The sequence below is a fragment of the Scaptodrosophila lebanonensis genome, unplaced genomic scaffold (assembly GCF_003285725.1).
Source record: "Scaptodrosophila lebanonensis strain 11010-0011.00,11010-0021.00 unplaced genomic scaffold, SlebRS2 tig00001410-arrow-pilon, whole genome shotgun sequence".
Lineage (NCBI taxonomy): Eukaryota > Metazoa > Arthropoda > Insecta > Diptera > Drosophilidae > Scaptodrosophila > Scaptodrosophila lebanonensis.
Window position 1 is genome coordinate 3,124,863 of NW_022060738.1, and position 20,579 is coordinate 3,145,441.

Below are 20,579 nucleotides of genomic sequence, written 5' to 3' on the forward strand. Positions count from 1 at the left end.
GTGCATTGGTGTTGAGTGCCAATGGAAACGTATTTGCATGTAATTTACATTTACATGCAAAGTTAGCTCTATCTTGCAAGAATACAAGTTGAATTTAAAACATGTTAACAACAAACAATATTTGCAAATCAAAATTGTTTAAATAATTAACAAGTTTACTAATGATGTCACTTTTTTTTTCTAATTGCAGGTAAATTTCGATTCCAATAAATAACTAATATGAATTGTGAGGATGGGCAAGCTTCCTCGTTACCGTAAGTGTTATGCATCTGTTTCTCTGTCTACAATTTTAATTAAGTCATTCTATAAATAAATATGGCAGGAAATTATTTTAACGAATATTAAGACTAAAAATTACATTTTCAAAATGCAATTGCAAGCGATAATATGAATATTTCTGTTTTTGGCAAAAATATAAAATCAATCGAAAAGTTTTTCGCTACTCCTCCGCTTCTTGAATATTTACGTAACTCCCGTAATTCGTAATTTTTGGCATAACATCTGTTTAGTGCTTAAGTGCCGTCATTTTCAAACCGATAGGTCAATTGTGAAGAGAGTTATAGTTATGTTTAAACGCCTGTTTTAATATTATTTCCTTAGTTTTTCCACTTTTTTTTTCATCGGAGTACATGCAGGATGTTTAAGACTATTAGTATACCTTGTTTATTCTTCCATAGAGAATGAAAACTTAGGAAACTTTCCGCTTTTGCCTCTTGAATCCGTAGCTAGCTATTTTTGGTGCGCACACATATTCCTCGCCTCACTTTGTAGCATCTTTAACAGGAATTGCTTCATAAGGCACATGCCTAGGCACAGTTTCTTATCAAAGCAACCCCCAAACCCTTACAAAAAGAAGCTATTTTAAGCTCTCAATCCACAAATCCAAGAAAATAACAATAACAACAACCACCAGACTATACGTCGACGCACGCACTCCCAACCTTTTAGCTCGTGCTTGTGCACCCAAGGCTGAAATGCAATTTGTTGTTTGAAGAAAACTCGAGTGTAAAACTCGTCGGCAGGATCACAACCACCTTTGGCTTTATTAACCATTTGACACGGAAGGGAAAACTGGAAAAATCACAGCGAGGCGAAACGCAATATGCGCCCAGGCCCAAGCATTACGGTTAGTCAGTGAGTCGGACAAAGTGCAGGGTCGCTGGCAGGAACAGGAATAGGAAAGGTGCAGGGGCAGGGGCATGTTGCGCACGTGCTGCAAATGCGCTGATAATGAAGCGAATGCGGCCAACCCTCTCACACTCTCTCATTCTTGGCGAGGCCCAGTTGACTGGAGCCCATAGGAAAAACTGCCTGCCACAGGGTTGGTTTGCATTGGCTTGCTGCTAATCCCTTTTGTTTGGCCGCCGTGCAACGCATGCAGAACTGCAGTGAAGTGTGTCGTCATGGGGCTGTGGCAACAACGACAACGACAACAGCAACAATAACACAGTGCACAGCATCAAAGGCACGGCCGCTACAGAGCCTTAACCACCACCTCCCTTCTCCGTCCGGCCTGAAGTGCAGCCCGCAAAGTTACGTAAATTCGTTCGCGGCTGCTGCAATTGCAGATGCGTGCTAGTTAATTAAGCGGACTCTGCGACCTCTGGTGCAATCTGCAAGGGTTGCTATCCCCGCCCCTCGGGGACAAACAAAAAATACAACAAAAAGAGAATAGGTTGCAATGCAGCAAAGGCTGTTAAGTTGTCAGAATTGTGATGTGACAGACGTGCGTCATGCTAACTAATTGCAGTTTATAATCGTGACCCTCTTTTGTCCCTTTGCCCGAAATCAGGGCTCTGTCAATATACTTGTGTAGTGTAGTAGATGCTGAAAACATGTTCCAAGTCATTCGGTCTGTAATTTTTCAGGCCCAGCCCGTGCCACACGCCCCCTCCAACAACAGCTAGCCAAGTTTCTTGCAGAGCGATCAGCTTCGGCTGTCCGCCAACATGCCCGCCCCTTTTCTACTTCTTGCTTCTGCTTCTTGGGCGTTCCAGATGTCCAGCCATCGTAGATATTTATTTTATTTTTTTGTGGCTATGTACAGTCCTTGTATACGTAGAAAGCTGTCCAAAAGCTGCTTCAATGCAACAATTTCTTAGGCCTGGTCGCCGCCTGCGCTCATCATCCAGCCATAAGTACGGCACAATGGGACAGAGGCATCAAGAATCGGCAGACAATAGTAATTGAAAGGATTTTTGATTACTAACTTAACTATACGCACTCTATGTAAACACAGAATCATACTCGATCCATATTTTGGTCGATCCCCCCATCAAATATTTGGGGTAGAAGCTGTGGCAAAGTGTCCTTTATTTTACTCAAACCGCTGTCGCAGTCCTTGCCATTTTGACAGCTTTTCTGAACCTTCCAATAACAATTTTCCTTTTGGGCCCGAAAATTGTTGCTTACGTCATTTGAAATGAATTTTTGTGCGCTTGGACATTTTTGCAAGTGCGTTCGTTTTGTTGCTTTTTTGTGCGTGCCATACACACAAACACACAGACACACACACACACATATATATATATATATATATATATATATATATATGTGTATATATATAAAGGCACACTAAACAAACGCCACACATAATGGCGTCCCTTCATCGTTTGGAGTAGCATTATTTTAGGCGCGCGCGTGTGCTTATGTATAAGTCGAGTACAGCTGCAGTGTGTCTGTATCTGTGTGTGTGTGTGTGTGTGTGTGTGTGGCCAGTCGCGCTCTTTCGCTCTCCCACACACCCAACTGATGGCAAATCGCAGGGGGCTGTTGCCGCCTTTCGTATTCGATGCACGTCGGATGCTTTTGTCGTCGTTGACGAAAATTATTGTGTATACGCCTCAGTGCGCCAAAATGCGTACGACATAAGTAATTAGCAGCACTTGGCACATACACACACACACACACACACTCCCATATATGCGTTATATATACACTCGGTATGTATTTCGCTCTGCCGCACTCACACTCCTCAAGCATATTAATTATGGCGTTTCGTTGTTGTTGTGTTTTCATGGCATTTACAGTAATTGCCTAATTGCATTAGCCCGAAATTATGCTGCACTTTTGCACTTCAAAGCAATGCGAACCACACACACACACACACGCACGCACACACACACACACGGGAGAGAGCCAAAATATTCATCATTCATCAGCTTTCCGCATTCAACATTGTTGACATGTGACAATTTTTCTGTGCGCGCTCGTCTCATCGCCAAACTGGGTGACAATTTGCTGCACAAGTGCGTGTGAAGAGTCGCCAGGGGAATGCTACACACATACTTGTATATTTAGTATACATATATAAATATATATATACATGCGTAGGTGTGTGGGTGTTGGTGTGTGTGCGTGCACAACCCCCAAAAGCAAAATATAAGTTTATGCTTTTGGGTAGCGGCAGTAGTGCCCACCCTTGCGAGCAGTAGAAGAAAATTGATTTTTCCTCAGCGCTTACATTTCTGCTGTTTCGCTGTCTTTGCCTGCAGTCTGCGTTTTATGTGCGTGAAGTGCTTCGAAGCCCCACTGTCCCAGTCCGACTTCAAATAAGCACAATTTATGGACGAGTGTTTATGTGGGTTTGCGCCTCCTTCGTATTGTTTTGACACGTTCCCTTTAGTCAAATTGCAGTAGCAGCAGGGCTCCATTAAATCCAACAAATTCACCTTTAAGTGTACGCCTACTGTTACTAAGGTAGGTCTGTCCAATTTGCAAAAATGCAAAGCTATTTAAATAGGTGCCGTTTATACATACACTTTATATAATGCTTTAAAACATACTAAAACATTTCCCTTCCGCAGTTATGCCCATTAACTTTATTTGCATTAAACCCGAAAGGATCTGCTATTTAGAGTTCATTTGTATTCATTCGATTTCTTCATCGCCCGAGAATCCGTTGCCTTCAAAATTGATATCAGATTAAAAACATTTTTATCTATGATATTCTAGTAGGCTTTAATTACTATCTATCTACTATCGTTCCCAAAATACTTCAAATTCCTCATAGCACCACAATTTTTAGTAATTTTATGCATGTGTTCACTTAGGGTAGAAATATATATTTGGCTCGTCCATAGCATGTTCGAGGCAGAATAAATCGTCTCCACAGTATGAAGTAAATAGTATATAAGGGGACACATGTTTGTCCGTCCGTCTGACCGCCTAAATATACGCCTAGATTTTGAACGATTTCGGACCCCCCCAGTTGACCCCACTCGGTGGTGGACTCCTGATTTCTATATATTATATATTCAGTATTTACATTTCTTTTAAATAATGCTCTTTAAAAAGCCGAGAAATTTATATCTCCTATACTCGAATACCTAACTAAACTATAGTATATACCTAAAGTATAGAATGGTTGCACTCGTTTTTTATTGCCATATTCCTGGAGCGAAAATGCACCTATATGGTATTTTACGTAATGCTACTGTTTTTGTATAAGATGAAATCATGCAGATATAAGAACGGAACAAATTATTATATACCTTTTTGAAGGATCAAAAATATTTCTATAATTGAAAATATTTTAATTACACATATAGCATATATGTACATACTGCGTTTTCGTACAGATATGTGTTGACTGCCGCTGAAAAAGAATATCTTAGAAGCATAAGACACCTAAATTTACTTATTTACAAAATATTTGGTTTTTTACAAAATATTCCATTTAAAGGCGTCCACTTTTTCACTCATCCTTTAGTATCTAAGTTATGATCGACTTTCATATACTTATGGATATTAAAGCATAAGCATGCAAATGGATAGATACTTGTGTGTATATCTATAGAAAAATGTTTTCAATTTCTTTCGCTTGACATCACAATCTATGGCAATACTTTGTATTACAATAGACATCTTTCGAATGCACTTTCCATTGCTTACTTTTAAAAATTTGACGAGTGTTTGTGCAGTTGTTGATGTCTGGCTGGCCATTGCTTTAAATGTTTTAAAACAATTTTTGCATAGATGTGGATATAAGAGTTTGAAAGGAGTCTACCCAGAAGGCAACTCACACTCTGGCTCTGTGCCTGGCGGCTTACAAAGCACCAGCGCCATCGTCATCCTCCTCGTCAACTGCCACTCCCTACTCCTCCTCCACCTCCTCCTCCTACCAGTTCTCGCCCGCGTCGTCTGAACGCACGCATTGCTGCATTAATGCGTATGAAAAGCAAATTTTTTGTTTAAACATTTGTTGGACGACTAAAAAAAATTCATAAATTTTGTTGGGGTTGCAATGCAAAGCCGTGTGCGTATGTGTGTGTGTGTGTGTGTGCGTGCGTGTGGGTCGAATTGAAAAGAAGTTCGCGACTTTATTTCAGTCCGATATGCGCGCTCCTTTCACTTCTCCGTAGGCCGCGTCGCATTTTGCGTGTCTCGGTTAACACGCGGATTTTGGGGGCACGCAAAAAAAGCGTTATGAAATCTAATACAAAAGCAAGCAGCAGGCCATTGAATACAAAAAAAGGGTTCCAATGCAAGAGACTACGCCCAGTATCGGGGACTTAAGTGGGAGGAGTTGCTATATGTAGTTAATGCCATTCACACACACGCACACACATACATGCACACACAATATATAGGACTATGCACGTGTGTGTGCACGTCTGGTGCTTTTTATTTAATCACAACGCAACAAAAACTCAGCCAACTCCCAATCTATTAATGAAAAGTCAAGTGATTTGGCCGCGACTATGGCTTAGTGGGTGAGAGGATCAGGCCAAGGGGGCGTGGCAGACGCATACAATTTTGAGGGGTTGTGATGCGTACCTGGAACACATTAAATCTCTCACTATCCCCGTAAAGTACGTGGAAGTGCCTATGCAAGTATGGGAGCCAACAATTAGGAGTATAATAACCAATTCGGCTTTAATATTAATTACGTATAAAGCAACAGTTTCTTTACTTGCTTAGCTCTTATGGAGTGAGTCCAATTGGCTCGAAGCATACATCAATAATATATCGACAGATTCTAAGACTGCAAATGCTACTTTGGCGATCTTTTACAATTTTTAAACGCACTTGGGGTAAACGTCAGTGCCGATTATACCATTTAGATTCCATTTATACGTTCCAATTCTTTATGAACTCTGAGTAGAAATACCTAATAATACGAAGGCTTAAAGCAAGAGAATGCATTAGTCGAGTCGGTCGCACAATTCAATCCATGTGATGAAAGTAAACACTGATTCAGGATGGGGAGCGTACTACGAGCTTCCTAAGATCGCTTAGATTTGTATTTGAATTTAAAAAAAGACACGACATTACGTTAAAATTGAGTTAAAAATGTAGTTTATTTAGTTTTGGGTTATTTTAAGCATTCTGTGGCGGCATAAAAATAATGAGCTAGACTCCTACTGCTGGGAACGAGCATGTCTAGAATTTGTCTGCTGATAAGTCTCTCATAGTATATCTGCACCAGCCTACTAAATCATTTATACTACTCCTCGTATACTACATAGGGGAAAATAGCGTCGTGAGCATTTTTAAGTCGAAATTACTGGCTCTAGCTCCTGCACTATCCGAACTCTGCGCTGTCAATCCAACTTCCCAGCAATTTTCTGGGCATTCTGTCTATTGCTCATAATGCTGGGGATCTGTAGAACCCCATCAAGCTAGCATAAGTCCAAAGAGACCCTTGTTTACATACTCATTCCTCAAATCATCAATATCAACTGGAACGATGGAAACTTACGCAATATGTGAGTTATTGGAAAGGCCCCCAACCAGAATTCGTTTGAAAAGCCATTACTTTAATCGAATTCGCATTTAATCAAATGAAGGACAAAGAGCTAAGCATGTGCACGACTCAGCACGCATAGGCTACTAACACTAACTGAGGCAAATGGACGCAATATTACTGCAAGGCCCCGCATTCGAAATTTAATAAACTTCAGATAAAAATGTAAAAACAAAACGGGAACATCGTTGCCTATAATCGAGGATGGAAAGTGAAGCGCGCTGCAAAATGTCTAACAAACATGCAATTAAGTCGTTAATACTTCATCGATTTAATACACGCGGACAGCCGGCAACGACAACGACAACTACAACAACAACAATGGCAACAGCAACAGCCACACAGGACTATGGTAGCAGCCTGCAGAGCCCATAAGGATTAAAGCATTAGCGCGTGCGAACGTACGGATGAGCCTTGTTTGGTTTGCCAAAATTATATGGCCAGGACCAGGGCCAGAGCCAAAACGAGCAGGAAAAACAGCAGCTGAGCAGGCGATAAGCAAAAGGACAGCCGAGAAAGGGAAGCGGAACGCCAAGTGAGGTGCAGGCGGAAACGGAAGTGCCAGCAACTGACTGCCGAATGCTAGCTACTATTGTTGTTGCTGTTGTTGGCTATGTTGCTTTTGCAGACACTTGATTAGTTTGTTTGTGCATATCGTACTACTGTACTACTACTCCATCCTGCCTAACATTCGATCTGCAATTACGATACAAAAGTTAAACAACGCAACTGATATGCAGCAAGAAGCTTGCGCTAAACGCCTTTCCCTACATTTGATCAAAAAAACAAATAGAGCCCAGCAGTAAGGTGACCAGAGTTTAAAACGAAATTGCTGCAAAAAAATCATTCGTACTCATGTTTTGTAAAAAGTTACAATTTTTGATAATTCTATTGCCACTTACAAGTATAAAGCAGCTAGTTTCGATTCAGCTACCTCTGCCAGAACCACTCAGTAGTTTACCGGACTTACTACTAAATCTTCCCTCAATGGGTCAGTGATTCCCCATTTTTGAAGGGTATAGCCAACCGGACTGGCTAACAACTTCATCCCCCCTTTGGGTTAGAGACCTACACTAAGTGATTCTCTTTCATAATAAATAAATAATTTCATTTTCATTTGATAAATTATTTATTTATTAACCAATAAATTATTTTCTGAATAAATTATGTTTATTTAGGTTTCCCTTTCGTTATTGTTCTTATTTTATTTTTCTTTTATTCTGAGTATTCTGTAAATAATAATAAAACATAATAATATAATTCCCCCATCATGTCGGTTACGTTATTAGATATTATTGTAATTTTATAGGCTTCTACTTTTTACTTTTCATTTTATTATTTAATTAATCTTTTTTTAGACCAACAGCTTTTTTGTCGATGAATAATTATATAAATAAATACTTAAAAACAATATTTTTACATATTTAACAAACATTACAATAGTAATATAATAGTATATAATATGAGTACTACTTAGTAGAAAGAGCTTTTCCATTATTAGGATTCAAAGTTAAAAATGTATGTGTCGGGATATGAGACAGTTTAGTATTAAAAATAACATTCAATAACAATAAATTGGATATGTATTAAAAATATTAAAAATGTATATTCCCAAATAAATCATAGATAATATAGATAGTAGATGAAGGCATAGGGTATCCCATGACGCAGAGTCTTACTACACTTTTCCCAGATAGCCAATATGTGCTGGAAACGGTCACCCTGACTGGTGGCCAGATGGAAAGTGAAGGCTAGCTGCTTCGGTTTTTGGTTGAGTGTTTGAGGCCTGGTCGCGGTAATGCCCGCACATAAAAAAGTAGCAACGTGGGCCGATGACGAGGAACGTCTAACGCAAATATACACAATTCATCAGACAGTCATGTGTCCGAGCTCTTCTACCTGTAATAAAATCATAACTGACGGCATCAACTGTACGAGTACAGTGGTATGTGGGTGTTGGTGTTGGTGTTGGCCTGGGGGTGGGGTTTTGGGGGCTTAGGAGTTTGGGGTGCAGGAACACGCACATATGGAGCTAACGACCGACGCTGTCACGCAGGAGGACTTTTGAGCGCCGCATGAGGTGCGTCTGCCTGGTCGGCCTGCGTTTGTTGCCGTGTTGTGTGTAAAAGGTAAAAACCAATCAAGAGCATCAATAAAAGGCACGTCAATCAGCGTAGGCGTAGGCGTAGTCGTGTGTGTGTGTGTGTGTGGGCCAGGCCTAAAGTCTGGCCAAGCACAAAAAATCATATTTCCGTGTGCTTTTGTCTAAAACGCGCTGGAACGCGATGGCGGCATTTTAGCTCAGTCAACCTGTCATATCGACGCTCCTGCATGCATCCAGGCAGGCAGCTAGGCAGGCAGGCAGGAGCAGGATGGCAGCTGGGCAGGCAATCAAGGACGGAGGGGGGACTCGTATCATGATTTTTCAATAAATTCAATGCATTCTTTTCTTTTGTTTTTGCCATTGCCACTCTGCCACTCATTGAATTCTTTGAGGCAAGCGACTGCTTAAAGAGATGCTCTTCTCCAATGCATTGTGGCATTGTGTGTGTGCTTCCCCTGTCCCTGCCAGACCTGCCCGGTTTGTTTAGCTTACATCAGCGCCATGCAAAATTAAATAAAGCTCAATGACAAACTTCATTAGCCAAAAAATCAACTGGACAAATACATTCAAAACAGAAAACAAAAAATACAAGTATTGCAATTTGGCTTTTGCGCTTTTTCAATGCCAACAAGCCAACTCCCTGAACACACGAACTCCCCAGACTCCCAACTGTCCGTCCATCAAACCCTTTTCTGCTGCTTGGCCCCATCGCTCAACCTTGTCACAATGCTACGCAAACGTTTTGCCAAAACTAAATTAAGATTGAAATGTAAAACTGAAAACGTTTTACACAATTATTGAACGTCAATGCCGCTGAGTGGCCGGCGGTGGGGATGGCCTTAGGGTGGCCGGAGGGTGGCCGGAGGGTGGCACGGTCTGGACAGACTAACTGCCTAATCGTAGCTACACCGAAAACCACTTGGAAAAAACAGAAATGCCAACTTTTGCCATCGCTGCGGCGTTGCGGCATTGGCGATTTGTGCGAATCAGTCGACTGCATAACTTACAAATCCGTAAATATAAATTTTAGCAGACCTGAATTGTTGGGGTAGAGTCTTTATGGGGATATTGGATTGGGGGGCTGACTTGCGACGGTACGTACTAATGAAGGATTGCTGTCGTGGTTGGAGTTGTGTCCGCTTAACATTATCACTCCAGCATGCATTTTGCAAACGTAACTCCAATACGCAGCTCTCAACGAAGAGGGGCTGGATTGTGATGGAGCGGGGGGAGCGGAGGGAGCAGGATCGGCTGCTGTGGACAAAAGGAAAAGTCAATGTATGGAAATTTTTGTTCAATCACAAATCCAATGATGTTCGCTTCGACGCATTTTGACAGTTAGACAGACGCACACCCATACACACACACACATACACACACACACAAACCCCAACCTCACACCAGCACCCCCATCAACACCGAAAACGCATGCCAGCGGGCGGGAAGAGGCAGAGCGCAGGCTTTGAATGGAGCTCCCCTTTTCAAGAGTCGCCACAGTCTGAGTTACTTTGATGAATTCTCCTCGGCCAGAAATGGTTGTTTGTCTGAAAGGCTTGTCCTGGTCCTGCCTTCCAAAGTCTGCGCTCTGCCGATAGGCCGTCGATGGTTTCCCCCACAGTTGCCCTTCCGCCAACTCAATGCACTGCATTGGCTATTGATTTGGGTTTCTGTTGTTCTTGTTGCTGTTTTTGTTGTGGTCCTCTGCTTTGTCCTGTAGCTGGGCTGGCCATTGAGTGCATTGATTAGAATGTTTGGACTAGAGTACGTAAATATTTTTGCTTGCTTGTCAATTAGAACGTTAAGCTGTTGTAGGTATTTTAAAAAAATCGAATGTGTGAGGCTTATGGGGAGTAGGTTGAGATGATCAGAGTGGAAGGACATGAGCATGGAGCCAGGGAAGGACCTAAGAATGCATGATGAAATATATATACTTATTTACGTACTCTGTTGTAGTCAAGGAATGTCTGAATCGCTAAAGTCTTTTGCAAATATTGAAAAATGTTGCAGAAATTTGCAAAGGTACAAGTCTAGACAAACTTCTGATAAATCGGTACTATGTACATTAATTAGTCATTGCTATGCTGGACTTAATCTTAATATTGTAGTACATATCTTCATGCCTGATCTTCAACCGCATTTGCACAAAACAATCTTAGTGGAAAACCCCACCCTTTGGTAGAGTTGATGTCGTTGGGATCGACAGTGGTTCGGACTAATGGAGTGTGAATGTCCGTGGATCTGAATGCAAGTCCTGATGCAATTCAAGGGCCGGCCGTTTCCCTTGGATTCCCTTGACTTGTGGCTGCTGGCAAAACTTCTGACAGCTTGCATTTCAAATGACAATTTGAACTGTCAGGTAGCTGTCCGGTAGGGAGGGGAGAGGATATTGTCTACCAATTGGGCAGAGGCCGGTTGCGTGTCCTGCGTGAAAATTGCAACATTACAGCGTGTAGCACTTGTCTGGCTGCAAACCTAAACGGACAGATTGACAGACAGACAGAGAGACAGGCACACACACACAGTCGTCTGTTTGACTGGCCGTTACCTTTTTGACATTTGATTGAGATTTGTTATCGGCGTATTCATCAATGATATATACAATAAAAATGTACACACGCACTCACACACTCCTGACAGAGCGATTCGTACTTCCCCCCGTATTGATGCAGGATGTGGGGGCCAGGGCTATGGCCAGACATTGAAACAAAGCCAGCACATTCTGTTGACCATCATATCGTTGTTTCGCCGGCCGTGTGCCTTTTGTACCGCCACCACAATCGTTAGCAGAATCCGGGACCCTCCCCGTCGTCCACCAATAGTTGGCGGACAGCGGTGGCGTCAGTGACATATCTAGGCATTGCGCCCGGCTGTTACTTCTATTAGATTTTTGCGTCTGCTGGAGCGCGTCCGCCAAAAATAAAAGAAAATCTTCGAGCAGCTGTTGTTGGCTCGTTGTTCGTTGCTGGACCGTTCGTTGTGTATTTTTGCAATGAGCCAGTGCCAAGCCTGGCCAAGCAAGCCATGCGTACCTTTCGATCCTTGTGACGATGCCGTGTGACATTTGAAATCGCAGGCGGCAAACGGCGGACGGCAATGGCGGACGGACTCATCGGCTCGTTGGTTTGACGTCCTGCCTGCCTATCTGGCTGACATGTTTGTGTTTTGTGAATTTCTTTTATAAAAGTTCGCTAGAAACGCCTGGCTGGCTCCCGCACCACTGCGAGCCACTGAACCTTTGCGTATCTATTTTTTAATTTTGCTGACGAAGCACGAAAACATACAAACGCAATTGTTCCTCCGCAACCCAATGCTGGGCTGCATTTCGCATTGGGTGTGGCCAACCACACTGCGATCCCAGAGCCTGGCATGTGTGCGACTCATGCTGATAAGCAGCAGTAGCAGTCGCTCCCGCATCCGCCCCTTCACCCCATCAGATGAACAGCCACGAGCCCGCCTAACCCTGCTCCAGCTCCAGCTTCAGCTCTAGCCCCACGTTCACGTCCTCCTCCTCGTCCTCATCCTCATCCAGCGCGCGAAATGAAAAGTTAAACTGTGTGACGCGCCAGAAGACCGGGGCTGGGGTTGCCTCTCGACGTGCGAGTTTGAATGTGGCTGTCTGGCGGCCCGACTGTCTAACTGGCCGACTGACTGGCTGACTGGCGGCTGGTATGTTGTTTTTGTTATTGGGGGGGCTTGGGTTTGGGGTTCTATTTCGCTTCGTTTCGGTTTGGTTTGAAGTGATGAATATTTACTGCGTGCGCTAACTGCTAACTACCTACAGGTATTTTCATTTTTTGACATTTTTAATTGGGTTTGAGATGAGAACGACAACGAAAACGACAGCAGCAGCAGCAGAATCAGCAACAACAACAACTATCACAACAGCAATAACATTGTCGACCACTGACAGTTTTTGCCACTTTACGGTTGTCCTTTAACTGAGTGCTGGTTTGACGAATGTTACGGCCAAACACTGCAAACATCAACAAACAACATTTCTAACATTCATTTAAAATCGATACCCGCATTATACAAATTTAAATCTGCAAGTTACGAAACTTTTAACAACAATTTTGTGCAGAAATAACTAAACCTCTTGAACTGAATTCAGTAATGAAAATGGTTACAATTAGCTGTGCTAAGACTAAGGACTAGACAGATCTTAATGCCCATTCCAGAAAAGAAACTCAAGTATCTAGTCCTGTCCATTTATCTTGTAATTTAGGCCGGGAAAGAGAGCTCGTTTTATGCAGGCAAGGTCTCTCCAAAGAGAGATGAACATGTCGAATTGATCTTGCCATTTTAATTGGTTTGCCAATTGGCTCCTCTATGAAATATTTGTATGCGTTCGAAAAGGTTTTAACCTAAGTTTGTGCTTACAGAACTGTCTCTATTCATTAAAAGCCGTCCTTCATGTTTATTTCCCGGGAAATTTCAGATCACTTACTACTGAGAGTCGAGGCATCTCCTCTAAATAGTATTTTTTAAGTTTATAAATAAATTCCCTCAACTTGTCTCAGGCATTAAAAGACATTATGTTTGAGGCATAGTTAAGACCTTTTAAGTTGAATTTGCAACTCACTTTTATTTTGTATCTTTATTGTAATCTGTATCGACAGCACAATTTATTGATTTATTGAAAAAGCTCATTAAAATCGATTTAATTCATTAAGTGGAGAAGTTAGAATTTGAAGCTTTCCCAGTGAGATGAAAATGTGGGATTGAGTCTGCTTCGAAGAGCCATAATTTTGCGGCATCGCTTTAACAACTGAGCCCTTCCCACATTTCACTCACGGCCCTGCACATTTCAAAATAAGTGCTCCTTTCGCATTGTCGCCGATGCTTCCAACTCTTTAACTAATTGGATTTCCTTTCCATTATTTACTTGCAGGTAACTATGCTTTGCGGAGCTTTAACGCATCGGCCCACTTCCCACAGTAGCGCGGGCCAAGTCAACATGTTCGTAAGTCGCAGTCTCTGCCTGACATTAACATACTAATTATATTCTGAACAATTAATTTGTGTACGGATATATTTACGGTTGACATACACGTACAAGTATACCCGTGCACACTCGCTTATGTACGCAACGTTGAAGCAGCAGAATAGAAATTGTAATTGCGGAAACAATACACAAATGTGCGAGTATCTCAAAGATATGCGAGCAATGCGTGTGTGCTGCATTAACACAATAATTGAGGGGGTTTTCCTTTTCTCTCTCTTTTTTCCTCTTCTTTTTTATAAGCAGCATGGAAGCATGGGAACCTAACTGTTTCTGCTTGCCTATTTGCCAGCTACTTCCGTGAAGATGCAGTGGAAGAGCGAGAAATTCGTAATCTTTAACTTGCTGGCCGGCCCGCACATTCCAAATTACCCGTAATACCTTCGTATTGCCACACAATGTGGTAAACAGTGTTGCAGCAATGATATCATATCATATAATATCTAACATGTGCACTGCATAATGGCTCAGATAATGGACAATCGCTGTTGCCAGTTACTCAATATGTTACAACCGTTCATCGCTCTGCATAATCCTGACGTACCACCTGCGGTTTCTTATCTCCATCTGAACGCACTTCTTGCTTGAAATGTCATGCCACTGCCACGTTCCCGCCCAGCACTGCCGTACTGCCGTATTGCCGTATTGCCCGCTGACAGTTGATAAGGTATATGTAGATATAGAAACAGCGGCCATAGCAGAGAGGAAAAGAATGTGAATGTGTTTTTGTGAGCCTCGCCGCTGGCGACTGTCAAAAGCTTCACACATTTTTATGCAATGTTCCACTGCTCTCCACTTCGCGCCCCTCCGCACCGCTCCGCTCCGCTCCGTTCGAGTCTGCAGCTCTGCAATCTCGAGAGCAATCGCTTTGATGTGAATCTGCACGCTGCGGGGCATTCACCGCTCGGTTCTGATTATGTGACAGTTATTCCTGGATGGGCCCGACCCGGGCCTGGTTTGGTTTGGTCTGGTCTGGTCTGGTCTCGCCCAACCCGGCCCAGCCCGGCCGGTAGCACATCTGTCCTGTGCTGTGCTGTGCTGGGCTGTACTGTGCATTATGCAGACATATGTTATATTAAAAGTTGCGTGTGGCAACTGCTGCTGCTTCTTCTGCTTCTGCTTCTGCCTCTGTTTCTGCTTCTGCCTCTGCTGTGCTTCTCGTACCTTGCCAGTACTGTCAAGTGCAGCGTCTGCTCGGAAATGGCTTTTGGGGGCATGCCTTTTGGGGCAGGCCTTCCCAGGTCCTGTCAGCGACAGTGGGCGTTGAACAGCTCAGCTCAGCTCAGCTCACGGCTGACTTGTGATGTAATAATGCTTTTAAATTGAACACCGAAAATAACCGATATGCGTATATAGTACATATATTATAGGCCCTGCTTGAATGGATCTTATCTTAGCTACAAAAACTGAAAAGTTCGGAACAACTTTTCTCTGAAGCAAGCTCTTATTAATAATCGAGTACAGACTATGATTGTCAACCCTAAGTTGGAGCTAGACTCCGTTTTAGTTTTTGTGGTTGAGACTTTTTAATTATTTAATTAGCTGGACATTGGCTGAGATGACTTTCTCTCAGGCTTCTTAACCTATGGCTGCTGTCTCCAGTTCCTACAAAATTCCAGTGGTGGCAGCTATCAGTCAGACAAGGTTTTAAGGCTTTTCCAGCATTATTCCAGTAGTTCCACCGCAGCCTGTTAAGAAATTTGTTCTAAATTGTGAAAATCGTTGAATGCCAAGATGTAGCTCTATAGCTATATGTAGGTTTAATCGAAGAAATGTTAAAACCCCAATTCAAGCTCTTCGAAAAATTGCAATAAACGAAGCATGCAGTTTCTTTTGCATTCTTTTTCGGATATTGAAAAAATTACGTTTTTAATAAAAACTTTGGAGCCTCCTTTTCCCCTTTTGGAGCTCGAACTTTAACTGTGAAATGATACTTGAGTCCGGATTTCAGTTTCCTTGTTGCTCGGCTTTGAACACCAATCAGTCATATAAAGATTCTACTACTTAGACACTGACTTTTTTGTTGAAGCTTTAAATCTAACTCGCTATTTTGCTAATTATTTTGAAATTTCACCACACGGCTTAATCTCTGATCAGAATGTTGTGAGTTAGCAGATACAGTAGTTCTTGGTCAGTCGCATTAGCGAAGACAGTTTCATATCCAGTTGATGTTTAGTATAAGCTACTAAGATTGTGTCTTACTACCGAAGCTGAGTGGCCGATGCTGCCAAGAATTGAACGCACACTCCTCAACACTTTTGCGTGAGGCTGCGAAGTCGACAAAGCAGGCATTGCTCCTTTTGCCATAATAGAGGAACATCGCAAGTTAGCTTCTTTGAAATGCCGCGTTTCTTCGACGAGCAAAGGGACGTGGAAGACTACGACCTAAAACACACCTACGAACTTATAGTCTTCTGGGTGATCATCTTCACGATGGGCAGCTACGGGGTGGCCTATCTGCTTCAGAAACTGCGTCGGAGGGCTTAGAGTTGCTGTTCTCTTGACCAGCTATCAATCACTCAAGCAGTCAATCAGTCAGTACAGTGCAGCATTTCGTCGTCAACAACTGGCCTTCCGTCATCAGCTCGGATTAATAAAGCACTTAATGCCGAAAATATGAAATTCTGCGAAACGCAACAAAAATAAAACTAAACATGCATTATGTTTATCGAAGAACTAGCTCTACAAGCATATGCATATAAGTATGTATGTATGTATGTATGTATGTACTTATGTGTATACAAGTATATGCGTCCGTTTATTTACGAATATTTCTTGCAGCCACAGCAAAAAGATTCACATCGAATCATAACAAAGGCAGCGCAGAAGAAGGAAAGAGAAACAAAACTACTCGTACGACGACGCATTGGCATTTTATAATAAAATGCGTCATTCGCCTGAATTAATTGCCATTCAAATCAAATTAGACGCAAATAGCAAAACAAAAAGAGAGACAGAGAGAGACAGAGAGAGAGAGAGAGAGAGAGAGAGAGAAGCAGAATGAAAAGAGGAAAAAACAATCCGAACTAAAACTTGCCGCCACATACGAGTTCGAGTTCATAAACTGCACTCAAGTGAATCACGGAATTGAATTGAATGCGAAAGACGACGACGACGACGACTGCGACGACTGATCAGTCAAAAAATAGTGCACAAGGTCAATTAGTTGAAATACCAGAAAAATATAACAATTAAATATTTGTTTTATTCATTTGCACGGTGTTTTTAGCAGCGATCCGATAGTGGTTCTCTGTTGCAGTTGCCGTTTCAGCTTCACGTTTCATGATTTCCAACTACAAGTATTGCGTAATATATGTATGTATGTACATTTGAACATATGTACATATGTATGTATGCATGATTTCTCGGCTTTGTTCAGATCGAGACCCCCTCCCTGCTCGCCTCGCATCGCTCGCGGAAAACTGCGTTTCCAGTTGGGTTCGTCAATCCTCCCTAGTCTCGATTATAAAGCTGCTGGGCTCGCTTGCAAGCTCTTGCTTTGTGTGCGAGTCTTCCAGGAACCAGGAACTGCCATTGTATTGCCTTCGGAGTGTGTGTATGTGTGTGTGTGTGTGTGTGAAGTGTGTGAGTCTTTGAATGGAAAGGATTTACGCGTTGTTTTCTTGTATGCCTCACACATGGGCCTTTGTTGTTGCGCTCTGGTCTGCCACCAAAACAGATACCTTACGAGATACCTACTTCAGCTATTCGCCTTGGAAGCTCATTCAGGTGCCATAGCTGCTGCCTGTGCCTTCACCATCATCGTCATCATCATTGTCAACGTCATCATCGTGATCATTTGTAGTTTGTTGTCTTCCAAGATAAGATACAGCGGGGTTGGGCCAAGGAACCAATATTATGTTTGCTCTATTTTTTGCTTGTTTTTTTTTTTCAAGGCCTTTTGCTGTTATTGTTGTGTAATTGAAATGCAGCTGCGTAAAAGTTTCCAAAAAAAAACAAGGATGTGAAAAGTACAGTTGAACGCAGAGAGCTTTACGCGTGCCATGCAATATTTTTATAGAAATTCTTTATATTGCAGTATTTTTGTAGTTAGGTGCCAAGAGAGAGTACGCACATAAGCAAGTACTTTTCCTAGATCCATCTCTGAGTTAGATGAGTTCAAGCAAGTTTCCAGGGAATCTAGAATAGAGAATCACTTCGAAGAAGGGAGGAAGTGGTCTCTTAAAAGCTAAATCATTGCTTATCACAAATCAATAACTGTTTGGTACAATAGCAATAGACTAGCAGAACTCAGAGGCGTGTTTCCATCTCCAAATTCAAGCTCATAAGCTCAGTTTTCAAGACTCAATAGTAGATTCGGAAGTATCTTACTTTACTTCAAGTTGAATTGCTTATTCTAGAACTAACTACATACATACTAACTAAAAAACCTGGCTTCCCCGACTGGGCCATCAAATGCAACTGCTACGCAGGTCGGTACAGGCCGGCGAATCGCAGCGTTCAGATACACATACTGCATGAGAGTTCAGAGGAATTTCTTAATAGCTTTTTACCGATATCTTTTTGAAGGGAAACCGTTCATTTTAAAGCTCCCGCTCCCGCTCCCTCTCTGGCTCAGGCCCAGGCTCCGTCCCTGACCGTCTGTTGCGCCTGCGGCAGGCCAATGCGATTCGACCAGGCTTCCACATAACAAAAAAAAAAAAGAAAGAAAAAACACAAGGCTAAGCTGAACGGTTGGTTGTGGACGTGGATGGTCAGAAGTTGCGCGGCCGCATTTTTCTAACGATTAAACAAATTCGAGGAAAAAAAACGCATCTCATGCAACTCCGCGCTAAGCGTCACCTGCAATTTCTTGGAATTGGCCGACATCAAGGCTAAGGCTCGGGAGAAGTGCAAAGCTCCAGACCAATCCCGAGCCCAAGTCGAAGTTGAAGTTAAAGGCAAGTCGAAGGGGATGGCAGAAGGAGGATGGAGGATGGGGGATAGCACGCAAGGAAACTGTAGACGAAGTCGAAAAGTTAGTTGCATCGTCGGCGGCATTTTTGAGAGAGTCTATTTCCAGGAATTAAATCGTATATCTTGCCATTGCTGGCTGCTGCTATAAATGCTCGATTAATTTCTAATAAATTTGCGGTCGCTGCTGCTGCTCTCCCAAGAATGTGTGTATAGTGTGTTTGTTGGTGTTGGCTTGTTGGTCAAAAGGGGATTGGGACTGGCATGGGCATTGGCATTGGCTGATTTGGCCAACGGAAATGCTGCAGTCGGTGCCAGAGGCCAGAGATAGAATTACTGACACAAATGCATAGGCGGCTGGCCAATACCCGCAGTAGTGGATGTGTGGAAAGGGGGCTATGATTTGGATTTTGGACTTTGTTTTTCTGCCTCTGGTCGCGTCACTTTGAAATTTGAAGCTGTGCTTAGTGAAACAGAGGCAAGGAGTTTTCTTAGAAATTGAGTCGAGTGCTGGGCTCCTCGTTGCACTTGCACAAGAGGCAGCAGCAAAGCAGGCATTGGATTTGCCTTTTGTAAAATGTCATCTGGCCGAACTAATCACCAAATTATTTTGTCATTCTCGTTGCAGCATTTGTCGTGTTCACAACTTCAGCAGCCGAAGCAGAAGCTGAATCGGAAGTCAGGTCCAAGGACGAAGTCACAGGCACTACCAACGCAGATTTTGAAAAAACGATAAAACCATTCGAGTATCGCGAGTGCTTGAGCATCGTTGGGGCCTGAATTAGCCCTCGGCGAACGCGTGTGAGCAGGAGTAACGGAATAATAATTATTATATTCATGCAAATAGAGTCGAGACACAAATTCCAAAAACAATTGCAAAATTCCCTTTGGCAAAGAATTTGGGGCCGAGCTGCTTTTATGCAAGCGCAGCTAAATTCAACGAAATTCCATTTTGGCAAAATAAATTACAAAAATAAATTCACCAACAACAACAACAACAACAACAAAACGTTACCAATACGAATTGCAACACAACAACAAGTGTTGCCACTCTCAACCACAACTAAAAGGATACATCGCAGGGCATTATCCTTATCGCTACTGCATTATTCGTTTTCGCGAGCAGCTCTGGCGAACACAAATCGCGCGCAACTCCATTATCTTTTGACCTGATACTGATACGGATACCGATCGATTTCACAAAATGGATCCGCAACAGCAGTTTTGCCTCAAGTGGAACAGTTACTCGTCGAACCTGGCGATCACATTCTCCAGTCTATTCAAATCGGATCTACTGGCCGATGTCACACTATCCTGCGATGGTAAGTACAGAACACATTTCCACCTTCAATGTCAAACCTCAAATCTGATGGCCCATAATTTCGCGTGTGCTGCAAAATGTTGCATGACGTTTGAGGCAAAGTGCACTGCTAGAGTGCTTCCAACAATCTAAAACACTTACCCGTTTCCATACGTTCCAATAGCAATTATGCGCAAAGTGGAAATGGAACACAGTGACAACTAACCTAACGCTACTTTTTCTTCACAATGCACTGAACTGGCTACAGAATCTTCTTCTTAAATCGTTCCAAATAGCTCCACAACTTAAAGTATAGAAGAATAAATAAGTTCAACAAAGAGTAGAGATAACTTGCGGAAAAACACACATTTATATTTCAGTTTTATTTAAATATTCCTTCTCAATGCTTGCTTTCTGATTCCAACAAAAAACAATTCTAGCAAGAACTAGTAAGCCGAAAGGAACGAGTTTCTTCTAGTCCTTATAAGCGCAAGCCCTTTAACAAGAAAAG

At 42.5% G+C, this 20,579-nt stretch overlaps 1 protein-coding gene across 1 annotated transcript in view; it reads left to right on the plus strand.

Annotated features, from left to right (window-relative positions):
• Positions 1-20,579, plus strand: part of LOC115630668 (zinc finger protein chinmo-like) — a 62,634-nt gene that overhangs the window by 33,301 nt on the left and 8,754 nt on the right. The window contains exon 2 of the mRNA XM_030527311.1: positions 19,397-20,090. Coding sequence (XP_030383171.1) covers positions 19,973-20,090 — 118 coding nt within the window. The 5' untranslated portion in view covers positions 19,397-19,972. The remainder of the gene's footprint in view (positions 1-19,396; positions 20,091-20,579) is intronic.